Source organism: Elgaria multicarinata, chromosome 7, assembly GCF_023053635.1.
Source record: "Elgaria multicarinata webbii isolate HBS135686 ecotype San Diego chromosome 7, rElgMul1.1.pri, whole genome shotgun sequence".
NCBI lineage: Eukaryota > Metazoa > Chordata > Lepidosauria > Squamata > Anguidae > Elgaria > Elgaria multicarinata.
The window spans coordinates 108,359,382-108,372,901 of record NC_086177.1 but is presented as its reverse complement, the minus strand read 5'-3'; the positions used below and the strand labels follow the sequence as shown (position 1 = coordinate 108,372,901).

At 38.8% G+C, this 13,520-nt stretch overlaps 1 protein-coding gene across 1 annotated transcript in view; it reads left to right on the top strand.

The window, feature by feature from the left end:
• Nucleotides 1–13,520, top strand: part of TRAPPC9 (trafficking protein particle complex subunit 9) — a 352,653-nt gene that overhangs the window by 26,318 nt on the left and 312,815 nt on the right. The window contains exons 5-9 of the mRNA XM_063131169.1: nt 834–860; nt 2,228–2,349; nt 4,603–4,728; nt 9,493–9,709; nt 12,667–12,810. Coding sequence (XP_062987239.1) covers nt 834–860; nt 2,228–2,349; nt 4,603–4,728; nt 9,493–9,709; nt 12,667–12,810 — 636 coding nt within the window. The remainder of the gene's footprint in view (nt 1–833; nt 861–2,227; nt 2,350–4,602; nt 4,729–9,492; nt 9,710–12,666; nt 12,811–13,520) is intronic.

The following is a 13,520-nucleotide window of genomic DNA, read 5'->3' as shown; positions in this document are numbered from 1 at the left end:
TATTAATATCATTGTTTGGCATGGAATAAAAGGAAAGTTGAGTTTAGATCTATAACTATGAATATCAATATCTTATAACAAGCAATTTTCATCACTAGATCTATAAGATGATGTTGGTATCCGTCTCAGCTCTCTCAGGTTTCAAATCTATGGCATGATTTTTTTTTCCACCTTTCAGGAAGTAGTTAATAAAATGGGAGGTGCACTATACATTGATGATTCAGTTTCCAGAACTTCATACCTCCTGCCCCTTACTATGTAACCATGAAATGCTCAGGTCTCTACCACCATACAGCATAACAAGAGAAGGTTCCGATTTCTGAAATTTTCCCTCCCTGAGTAGCCTGGACAGTATTACAAGGTTGTTCTAAGCTGCCTGAAGCTCTGAACAGGAACATTCCTCTTTGGATATTGATACTCTGCAACACTGTGTTGCAGGTCCCACTTCTACATAATATTTTAAGTTTGTAAATAACCTGGTTGCCTGATTACCTGTGGTGTGTAAGAATCTCCTCTGGGCAGCCATCAAGGGAAGCTTGACCAATATCCAAAGAACTATGATATATTGGCACAGGCCAGAGCACATGGCTTACTAAACATGTTTGTGAGCTAATAATGTGTGTGGAGCCATCTGTAAGGCTGTAAAAGCTGAATGATAAAATTAATTATATCATAGTCATATGACAGCTGGTATGTTCCCATGCTTGTTTTAGTGTCAGCAGTCTGGCTTTCTGGTATTCTGTAGCTGATTGGCTCTCTGTAAAATATATTTAATAGCCGTTTTTGTTTTGGCAATGCAGAAGGTTAATGTTGTCCCTTTGGTTTTCCCTTAGGGGCACAAGAAGTTCTTATTGATCCAGGTATATTGTCTTTATAAATGTGTTGTGTCAATAATTTTTTTTTTTTTTGCTAACTGTTCCTTCTAGTGTCTATGTGTTGCAGTTTTTTTTTAATGGTATCTGAGTTTGGTATCTCAGTTCCCACCTCCACTGATCTTGATAAATTGTGGATCCACTATTCAAAAAGCTAATATATGCACTTGGATATGAAAATTCTCATTTGTTTGGGTTCCCCCTTCATGTTCCTAAAATATAATAGACGCATGTGGATTTTCTTTAAACTTTAATTCTCTTTAATTATAGTGCCTTTGGAAAATGGAGATTTAAACTTTTCTAGACAGTATATGAAAATATTTAAGCACAAGCCTCCCCCCTTCTCACCCCCATATTGGCCAACAGGCAAAATGCTGGGCACCATTAGGAAGCTTTTCCTTCTGTTAGGGCAATAAATTGCCTTGACTTTGAGAAGACTTTACAGAACTTTAAGTTTTTGTTAGCATTTCAGTAACACGTAAGCAGCATATAGACCAGATTTGCATGTTAAGACTGGATATTGTCCTGGGCACCTTCTGTGGTGATTTTGAATAATTAGCCCCCAATTAGGCTAATTGGGGCCTGCTATATGAGGTCCAAACCTGGATGCTATAGATTAATCATGAGTTAAACAGCCCACAGATAACCTTCAGTTAGTAGTTAGGTTTTCTGTGGGTTGTTTAACCCACAATTAACCAATATTGTCTGAGTTCAGATGTCATATAGCATCCCTAAATTGGTGGTTCAATATTCAAAAAAGGCAAATTGTGGTGGTGATTAATTAACCCACAATTTACTGCCATTATATGTGAGCAGCCCCATAGTTTTGGATAAGTTTGTTATTTTCGCCAGATATTCTTTTATGTATGCTTATCAAATGATATATATTGGATACTCTTCCAATGCCACACACATGCTAGTGGGACGCAAGTGGAAACAATCATTTCCCTGAATAGGGCAGGTCAGCAGAGCTCAGGGAGTTCTACTGACTTGCCTCATTCCGGAAACTTGCATTTTACTTGTTTCCAGGGTGGCTTTTGGAGGCTCTAGCTCCTGTTGTGCTATGGTAGATACCATGGTGCAGTGGAATTAGTGGAAGCGGAGTGCGATATTACATATTTCCCATTCTTTCCTTCTTATATATTATATAATAAATGAGTATATTGGATAAATAATCCTGATTGTTTTCATTGTTCTTCACTTTGTACTTTGAATTATTGATTAGTTAGTTCTTTGTTAAAACTTCCTGTGGGTAAAGAAATTCCTCAAACATAGTTTTTTGTTTTACTTTATCCTGGTTCATATTTACTGGCATTCACTATTAATTTGAAATTTCCTGCTTCACTCCAATGCAGGGGCCCTCACTTCGAATGGCATTAATGCAGATACCAGTACTGAAATAGGACGTGCGAAGAACTGTCTTAGCCCTGAAGACATTATAGATAAATACAAAGAGGCCATTTCTTACTACAGCAAGGTAATGTTGTTACATTGAGTTTCTGATGTGAAATAAAGCCCATCAATTTCACTTCATGTCTATGGTAGTGGGTGATTTCCTGTGAGAGTGCACAGGACTTCTATTGGGCTTCCAAGACAGTGGGGATTGTGTGGAGATGCTGATAATATGAACCAGCACCAGACCCTGTGGCTGCCAATACTTACACAATGTTGATTTTTTAAAAAAATCTACTTTGAATTTGTGGTTTCAGGGTACAGTTCTAAGCTTGTGCTCCTATATTACAGTGAACAGACACAATATATATGTTATCTTCAGAAGATTAGCAGTATTTGTCTGTAAAGATAAACTACAGTTTATCATTGTGAATAAGCCTCAGGTTTGTCAGCTCCCTTCTCCCTTGGGGAGGAGAGATAGCTCAGTTGTAGAGCACATGCTTTGTGTGAAGAAGATCTCAGGTTCAATCCCTGGTATCTCCAGGTAGGTCTGTAAAAATGAATGCCTGAATCCCTGGAGAGCTGCTGCCAGCTAGTGTCAACAATAATGGGGTCGATGGATCAATGGTCTGATATCAGTATAAAGCAGCTACCGATGTCCTTATCTGGCATGGTTGTGACTGAAAAGTTTCACTTCAATTTTTATATGAACATGTTTGTAGCATTATGCCCAAACGTGGAGAAACAATTGTTAGTATTAATTCTAGTTTAGGGGAAACAAGCCAACTTCAAAGTGAGATTTATGAAGCTGGTTTGTTTCATTAAACCGTAGTTAATGCTAACTACAGTTGCAGTTCAGATGTATGTAGCATTGTTCATTGTTTATTGAAAACTGAAGCAAAAACTCATATTCTCCTCTCAGCCTCACTGGAGACGGGAGGGGGGAGAATGTATGAGTGTTTAGATCTTTGTATTTTATTAGATTTAGATTTAGATCTTTGTATTTTATCTTATTATTGTTCTGTTTCAAAATAATTGTATGACATCTAGAGGAGTAGTTTTATAGGTGTCTTTTAAATACAACTAATAAATACAGCCCAACGCTAATTGAGAAGGCTTTAAAAAGATTTGCAAGTCATGGTGTTGCGGGGTTGAGTCCCACACCCTGCAGCTCTAGAGGTGGATTTACCAAATTAACAAACTCAATAAACCTTTTGGAAAATCTTGCCTCTGTCATCAGAGGTTCCTGCCACATTTGTTGTTACAAATAGCGGCGTTCTTGCCTTGTGGTTGAGCAGTAAAGCCAATTCTGATCATTGTCCCTTGCTATTTGACTTACGGCCTAGAAGGGCAGGACGTATAAGGGATGTACTGAGAAGAAACAGAAAAAGAAAGAGAAACGGCAGGAGTAATAAGCATTTCTCTCTTAAAAAACCTGATTACCAGGCAGCCGTATATCTGCTGGAGTCGATTTGCTTGACTTACACCTATCCTTTCCATCTTCCCTATTGCTTCAGAGCCCTAAAAGCTCTGCTTTGTTGTGGGGCTGTGGGTTATAGGAAAGCTACCAGAAGAGCTGCTTTATGGTGAGTCTGGTCCTGTGTTGCAATGTCACATCAAGTATGTGATCTGCCATCCGTGGTTAAATTGCATTTTATAGTAACTAAAAATGGAGAATCAAACGAATCAGCCCTTCTTCATCCCAGCAATGCTATGGGCAGCTCTTGGTGAAACCCGGAAACAATCACATTACCTGATAGAGCCCTGTTTACACGTCTGCAAACCCTTTCTCCTCCATTCCATCTCAAGATTATGGTTATGCAGACATATTGACTTCCAACATCAATTCAGTCTTTCCCCCCCGCCTTTGTTTCCCTATCCCACCCCCTCACCCCGCAACTGCTTTTTGTAACATCTTGCCTGATGAAGGGATCTGGAGATCTCGAAAGTTTGCACATTTTTTGTGTCCTTTTGTTTGGCATAATAAAGGTATTACACTAATGTGGAGCTTGGAATAAGATATTCTGTATTCTATATATGATATGCAAGGGCTGTATTGCAAAGGAAAAGATGGGAAAATCTTGTGAGTAGAATTTTGCTCACGGTTCTCTGAATTCTGCTCATTGTGTTAGGGATTCACATCGGAATGCATTTTGTCCTTGGATGAGAACATAATTGCTTCCTGTGATTCTTTGCATCTTTAGACAAGGCCCTACAGTTTTGAAACTGTCTGGGAAAACTATTTTTAATTAACTGATTATTATATTTATATTCTGCTGTTCCTCCAAGGAGCTGAGGACGGTGTACTCTTAGTCACTTATACGTTCTTATTTTGTAGTACAAGAGTGCTGGAGTCATCGAGTTGGAAGCCTGTGTGAAGGCGGTGAGAGTGCTGGCAATTCAGAAAAGAAGCATGGAAGCTTCTGAATTCCTTCAGAATGCTGTTTATATTAACCTTCGTCAGGTGAGAACACTCCTTGTTTCAAAGTAAGAAATAATTTACCTGTCAACTTTTGAACTGTTTTAAGAAAAAAAACTGCTGGATCAAACCAAAGGCCTTTCTAATCCAGCATCCTGTTTCATACAGTGGCCAACCAGATGCCTTTGCGGAAACTTAACCCAAGGTCCAGGTCCAGACTTGTAATCTCAGAGCCTGTATTATTTTGTTGTCATCTATTTTATGGTACAATGGTTTATGAAGCTGGGAACAAATGTTGGGGCTGAACACTCTTCCCTTGCCCCTCTCCTCCCCTCATTTCCTGCTTCAGTGCTTCATTTCTGGGTTGTATTAAGCCAGATTTCCCTGTTTCGGATGTAACAGGGAACTCTGGTTTAGTTAACAAGCCAGAATAATAAACTGCAGAACTTTGGTTTAATGTCAGAGTTTCCTGGTTTTGATGTAACGGGGAGCTCTAGATGAATACAATGCAGAAAGAAAGTGTCAAAGCAATGTGCAATTTGAGGAGCACTCAGCTCTGATGTTTGGGTTCTATAACCCTATGTTGTAAACAGTGACACCTGTTCCAGCGAAAATCCAGTGACAAGTATGGAGGTGCTTGAGCATAAAGATTATGTGCTCTATCCAATAAGACATGAGCACTAATGTAAATTATGCTGCACTAGTGTAGGGGGCCTGTAACGCAACAGCAATACTGTTCGCTGTGTGATGGGATTCCTCGGAAAACCCATTGAACTAACTAATGTTATTGGCATTGCTGTAGAAGTTCCTTACAGTAGTGCAGCATAATTAGCATTAATGCTCATCTCTAATTGGATACTGCTTTATGTTCTCCTGAAAGGCCTGATATCAGTCAAACTGAACAAAAATCAGCCAACTTACCTGTTTTATCACTACTGACATAACCTAATGGTCTTATTGTAGTGGCTAAAGTGTTGGACTGGGAGTTGGGAGATCCGGGTTCTAGTCCCCACTCGGCCATGGAAGCCCACTGGGTTACTTTGTGCCAGTCAATAGTGCTCTCAGCCCAACCTACCTCACAGGGTTGTTGTTGTCAGGATAAAATGGAGAGGAGGAGGAGGATTATGTACACTGCCTTGGGTTCCTTGGAGGAAAAAAGGCAAGATATAAATGCAATACTAAATAAAAAATAAATTTTGTGATATTTTATCATTGTTGATATTACTGTTTTCTTTTTAACTTTATTTGGCAGATCTGGCTGAGAGCACTATTCTTTTTTCCCCATAAACTTACTTGAGAAATTGTGATTAGACCACTGAAGAAATCCAATTTATCGTTGAAATATTTGGTGTCTGTTACATATGAGCAGTTTCATATTTACTTTACAGATGGATGGAGTTGTTTGCTTTTAATTTGAAGTTATAGAAGTTCATAGAACCATAGAATAGCAGAGTTGGAAGGGGCCTACAAAGCCATCGAGTCCAACCCCCTGCTCAATGCAGGAATCCACCCTAAAGCATCCCCGACAGATGCCTATCCAGCTGCCTCTTGAAGGCCTCTAGTGTGGGAGAGCCCACAACCTCCCTAGGTAACTGATTCCATTGTCGCACTGCTCTAACAGTCAAGTTTTTCCTGATGTCCAGCTGGAATCTGGCTTCCTTTAACTTGAGCCCGTTATTCCGTGTCCTGCACTCTGGGAGGATCGAGAAGAGATCCTGGCCCTCCTCTGTGTGACAACCTTTTAAGTATTTGAAGACTGCTATCATGTCTCCCCTCAATCTTCTCTTCTCCAGGCTAAACATGCCCAGTTCTTTCAGTCCCTCCTCATAGGGCTTTGTTTCCAGACCCCTGATCATCCTGGTTGCCCTCCTCTGAACACGCTCCAGCTTGTCTGCATCCTTCTTGAATTGTGGAGCCCAGAACTGGCCGCAATACTCTAGATGAGGCCTAACCAGGGCCGAATAGAGAGGAACCAGTACCTCACGTGATTTGGAAGCTATACTTCTATTAATGCAGCCCAAAATAGCATTTGCCTTTCTTGCAGCCATATTGCACTGTTGGCTCCTATTCAGCTTGTGATCTACAACAATTCCAAGATCTTTATCGATTGCTGAGCCAAGTATATGTTACATATATCTGTAAAGTATTTGTTGAATTAATATATTCACTTGTTAATATATATCCTAACTTGATATTTGATTTTTTAATGGTAACTATTTAACCATTTCAGTAGTGAGATGTGAATGTGCAGATTACTGGTGTAATCTGTAAAGTTTCTTTAAAATAGCTTAAATTGAGCTCTTGGGAATAGAAATGACTGAACATTGAGTAGGGAGTTGGACTCGATGGCCTTATAGGTCCCTTCCAACTCTGCTATTCTATGATTCTGTGAACTTGGAGAGTAGACAAAAGTGAATATTTCCTAACACTTTATAAAATCAATTTATAGTGTTCATTGAATATGAATATAATTGGTCAAGTCTTATTTTTGTGAACTGCTCAGAGAGCCTCAGCTGTTGAAATGCAATAAATAAACAAATAAGCAAACAGACATCATTAGATGTTTTTCCTTGGAGGAATTTTCTTTCTTACATTTTCTTTCTTTCTAAATATTTGGCATTGCTGATGTTGTGTTGCTCTCATTTTTTGTTCTTCAAAGGAAAACTTTTTTTCAGGATGTTTGGATATACGTCACCAGGAATTGTAGCAGACTTTCATTAAGTTCATGTTGTATATTATTCACTAGGGGTCAGCAGTGTTGCACTATAAGAACTTGTGATTGCTGTGGCTGGAATACGGCTGATGTAAAATATTGCTTAACGGATCCTTTAGTTATCCAAACAAAATACTTTTCTCTTGCAGGCTTATTTTCTCTTGTGGGTTTATTTCTTTTTAAAAATATTCCAGTCAAACAACAGAAATAATGAGTCCTGATGGGATTTGATGCAACTGAAACAGAATTGGTATTTTGGGTTAGTTGTATTATTTGATGCCCCTCAAGACTTTCATTGCTTGTCACCCAACTTGGATTCTTAGCAAGAACTATCTGCTGAACAGTTGATGATGTCTGAATTTTTAGATGTGTAAAAAACCAAAATGTCATTTGGCTTCCCCTCCTGAATCTCCTGGGAATCTCTGATTGCTAGAACTTTCTGTTGTGGCTTACATGTTATACTCTTGCTGTCAATCTTTTGTCTAGCTAAAACATACTATTTCGATCCCATCTAGAAGTAGAGTATTTTCTTTGTCGCCCAGTAGTCAGTAACATTAAAATTTCAGTTCTTAAAATAAGATATAGTCCTGCAGTGAAAGTGTTGGTCAGATTCTGTATTGTGGGGACTAATAAAATAAATAAATTTCTATTTCCAAGATGTGCTAGCCCAGTAGAACAGTTGACCTTTTATTTTCTTGGAACATCTGAACCCTGTGTCATTCACTGACTGCTTTTGCAGCTTACCTCAATTCAACTACAAGTTCAACCGCAGCTTTTAAAGCTCAACTAAAAACTTTTCTTTTTCCTAAAGCTTTTAAAACTTGATGTTGTGCAGACTTCTACTGTTACTTTCTACTGTTAGTTTTACCCTACCCTGTGCCTGCTTACCCTACCCTGTACCTGTTTGCATTCTCTTCCCCTCCTTATTGTTTTACTATGATTTTATTAGATTGTAAGCCTATGCGGCAGGGTCTTGCTATTTACTGTTTTACTCTGTACAGCACCATGTACATTGATGGTGCTATATAAATAAATAATAATAATAATAAGTGGCTATGTGGCATGCTTTAAGGTGGATTCATGCATTGAACAGGGGGTTGGACTCAGTGGCCTTATAGGCCCCTTCCAACTCTACTATTCTACAATTCATGTGAGCTGCCATTCAAGAAACTCAATTCTGAAGTAACTTATATGTATGGAACTAGTTTAATAGGTCTTTGGATTCTATCTATAGGCCATAACACCAAGCCCACTTTACAGTGCCATAAAAATGCAACTATGATACAAATTTTAATATACAGATACTTTTCCTATGTTTTATTAAAGTTCTGTTTATATTTTTCCACAAGTGTTTATATCAAACTGTTTAGGAACCCAGAATAATTTTTAATATGTTGGAGATGTGACAGTATTCTCTCCCCTACCACCATCCATCTGTTGGGATATAGTTAATCTTTATGTTGCTGAGATTTTCAGAGCTGTGCTTGCAATATTTCATATAGGCTTCACACAAATATTGCCCATATAATTGATTATTTATGCATAACTTATACCTTTCCAGCTCAGTACTTGAACCGCTCAAGGTGACTCACGTAAGTTAAAAGCATCATCATAATAACATGCAAAAAAACCAATTATGTAGGTAGCAGAGAAAACCAAACCCTATTAATATGGGCTATGGAAAACATATATTGGTTCTGTGGTCAAGGATTTATTTGGTTTGCTCTTGATGGACACGATTCAATAAAATGTGCAGGCATGCAGGTGAGAACTGCACATCTAGCAGAAGGTTTAAGATATTTTACCATTACAGCTGAGGAGCCAAACTGCAGCATGAGTATGTATAGTGGAAACTTCTCTCCAGCATATTTGCATTACTGGGTCATCCTGTCACATTACATGGCTGTCATTACTTGCCTTTCTCTTTAGATGTCATCCTGTACAATTGTGAGGTTTTTGACCAATTCCATATTTTTGTTGTCTTTATCTGAGGCTGTATAACTGTCTACGTACGTTCATGTATTACATGTCAACTTGTTTTGGATGAATCTTTTGCTTATTATAACACTTAATTTTCTTTTCGTTTAACTTTTCAGCTTTCTGAAGAAGAAAAAATTCAGCGTTACAGCATTCTTTCTGAGCTTTATGAGCGTATTGGATTTTATCGCAAATCAGCTTTTTTCAAGCGTGTGGCAGCGATGCAGTGTGTGGCACCTAGCATAACAGAGCCCGGCTGGAGAGCCTGCTATAAACTTCTCCTGGAGACTCTTCCTGGTTACAGTCTATCTTTGGATCCTAAGGACTTCAGCAAAGGTACACATTAAAAGAAAGAATAAAAAACCGCCATTGCCATCCAGAAAACTGCCATTGTTTTGCTTTTTATGGAGTTTAGTCAATGAATGTAGATAAGTCAGTAGATTAAAATCAGGACTTGAATGGGAGATACACCATTCAGCCCTATGGGTAATATCCAGCTGTGCCCCAGCGCTAGCACTAATGATGTTGCAGTAGCGTAAACCAGCGCTTCTGCAATGCAGCTCGTGCTTGCTAGAGCAATGGAAGAAAGCGATGTTTTGCTGCTGAAATTCTGGTGTTGCCACCACCAGATTTCGTTGGCAAATTGGCACTTTTCCCCATTGCCATTATTATTATTATTATTATTATTATTATTATTATTATTATTAATATCATCATCATCATCATCATTATTATTTTATTTTGTATCCCACCTTTTCCCCAATACTGGAACTCTCAAGGGTGGTTTTACAAAATGAAAACATACACAATTAAAACCTATAAATGAAAATATACAAAAGTTAAAAAAAATATAATCAAACTAGTTATACATTTAAAAGATTAAAAGGCAAATGGCAAGAAATCCAAGGCATTAACAAAGATCCGGACTATTCCTAAATGCCTGCTGGAACAAAGAAGTTTTTACCTGCTTTTAAAGTATAGCAAGGCGGGAAACACTAGTTATGTTGCATAAGCGTTGTTTTATACTGGTGCAACATCATTGTGTACTGGGACACAATTGGTTACTAACCCATGGCTTTGTACAGTCATGAAGCAAAGCCAGGCAATCAAAGGCCAAGTAGAAAGCAAATTTTCTGAGACGGAATGGTGGCTTTCTCTATGCCAGCTGTGATAAACTTTATGTAGCATCTGATTATTTGTCAGTTTCAACATATTTAATAGAAATAGTTTGTGTTAGAGAGAATGTTAGCAAGGATTAGGACTGCCATTTCAGATTTCATAAAGAGTGGATGGCAAAAAGCTTGAAGTGGAAGTGGCAAGATTCACAGCAAGGTTCAAAGACTCGCTCTTGAATATATTCAAAATGAAATTGCAAAACAAGACAAAATGCCCAGCAGTGTATATTAAGAGCATTTGTTATGGTTAGATTTTAAATACTTCATAATAATAAGCGATACAGGTACTCCTGAGCAAGAATCATGTGAAATGTTTTGGAGCGTTTGCATCCTCCAAAAATCTGCTTTGGAGGGTTGGGGTTTTGGAATATTGTTGGTAGTGGAGCACACACACAAAATATGTAAGCTAAGGCTCAATATGTTCTTGGTTTTTAAAGCAGTTTGGTGCAATGGCAGGGGCCACCCAGGGTGCAGAGCTTGGGTGCAAACAGGGTCACAAGGAAGTGGAACGTTCCCTAGCAGCTGCGTGGAGCTTAGTAAGTTTCCTTATGAGCCCGGCTTACTTGTGAATCAAAACATCAGCATGCTCAGTGGCTCAGTTCAAACAACATGTTAGTCAACACAGTGTGAAATCTCCACTCAGCGGTTGGATTTTAGGAGGTACTCCTCACAAATATGTCCTAACGCCACTGTTGTGTGATAGTGAGTTGCCGTGAAGTTGAGTAAAATCTATTGTGACGTTTGATTGACAGTTCCTCCACCCTCTCTCCCCTGGTTCTCCTGATGGTATCCCATCAGCCATTGCTGGAAAAAATATCCCGGTGGCTCTCCTAGACGGGCACTCAATCCTTTGTCGCTCTTGCCAGGTAACTCTAGCCAGTGGGAAAAGTCAACACAACGGAAAACTCCATGGAGCCCTCCACACAACATGCAACAAAATGGTTGTGCAAGAATTCTCTTCTGCACAGTGTGGATATTCTGTGTGGAGTGTTTTCCCAAAAATTCCACTGTGGGGTGGAGTTTTCCCGCCAGACAACACATTTCTCAACGGTGATGTAAAAACTCCACTGTGGAGTTCTAAAACCGCCATTGAGAAACGTGTTGTCTGAACTGAGCCACTATGTCCTGTAGTAGTAGTGGTGGTTTCACTCTGTTGGAAGCCTGGCCTTATTGGCTCTGGTGTTTCATAGTTCTGGATGCTGTTTATAACGTTTGCCAAACGTTTCGCTTTCTGGATTCAGTCCACTTCTACTAACAGAACAGGGGGATTTTCTGGAACAGTGTGGGGAAAGGCGAAGAGAATGCAGGTGGGGTGGCAATCTGCCAGCGGGATCCCTCAACTAAATCAAAATCTTCCATGCATGGAAGGAGCCCTTCCATTTGCGAAAGATGAGATCCAACCTGTCATTTTTAAGATTTGACTAATATGAATTGATTTTTAAGCCCCGTTTTCAGGGGGTGCTAATGATCTTTCTGTAGCTTGAATGACTAAATTTAGTGAGAATGATGAGGTAATGACTAGAAAGAATTTGAGAGAAAGAAGAAATTAACACCTTGCTGATTGTTATGATTTGTGTTCTGTGCTACAGTGTAATTTAGTTGATGAAATGGAAAATATAAATCTCATTTATTTTTCAGATGGCAAAAAATAAAAAATGTTTATTGCATAGAATACTGTACAGTACTGTACTATAAGAATGGAGATTTCTGCAGGGTGGTTCAGAGGTTTCTGGGGGATTTAGGCACAATTAATTTGAAGTTTCTTACCCCAAGGACCAGCATTATTGGCATTAGAGACGTGTTTAAATCTTTTGGTGAGGCACGAGGTAGGTGACCTCTGATGAGCTGCCCCCAGCCCTCTGTTGAGGCATTACCCAACAGGATGGCTGTCTTGGGAATTGGGTGTGGCAAATGAGTAACTGCTTGAACGCTGCAGCTCCAGCCTACCTATTAGATAGTGTTTGTCTGGATTTGTAAAATTATCTATTAAAGGGACTTAAAATTCACCATCAAATGGACTTACAGAAGACATATTGTTGAACAATGATTGCTGTTCACTTTGGGGATTTATTAATTCAACAAACATTTTTGACTTGTTGTTGTTGTTTGTTATTGAAGGAACTCATCGTGGTTGGGCTGCTGTGCAGATGCGTTTGCTTCATGAATTAGTGTATGCCTCTAGAAGAATGGGAAATCCAGCACTTTCTGTCCGACACTTATCCTTTCTCTTGCAAACCATGCTGGATTTTCTTTCTGATCAAGGTATTTTTAATATATATATATATATATAATTATCTATTTTATAGCGATGGGATCCAAATTACTACTTTAGGCATGCCCTGTGGGATTCACGGTATTCCTTGATTGAGCAGCACGCTGCTCCTCTCCCTTGGCCTTATCACTCACTGATTTTGAAAATCCCCGTAATTTAAATCTTGAATACATCGTGCGAGTTTTAAAACAGTCATGCTGACTTCCTGTGTGCGGCTGGGCTCAACTCAAAGTGCTGGCGTTGACCTATAATGCTTGAAAATGGTATTGCAAGGGCTGCCTATTCCTGTCTTCTCGGGAGATACTCCTGCTATCACCACCAACTGAGGTTAAGTAGATGGTCACCAAAGTTTGGTCCTTTTCTATGGTTGTACCCTGTCTTTGGAATGTCCTCCATAAGTCTGTATTCTTTGGTTTCAGATAAAAATTATTTCTTGTGCTCAGACATTTTAATATAGTTTATTGTTTTATCGACAGCTAATTCTAGAGTATCCAGTGTTTTGTGCATAACTATTTTAGTATTGTACTGTTTTATCTAATGTGGCTTTAGTATTTATTTTTCAGTTTTTATGTTCTGCTTTTATCCGTTTTGGTTTATTGGTGGTTTGCTATAGTAATGTTTATTTCTAGCTCTGTAAAACTACCTGAAGTATTCTTCTTTGTGTATGCATTTTATAGTGAAATAGTTGTTGTAAAGAATG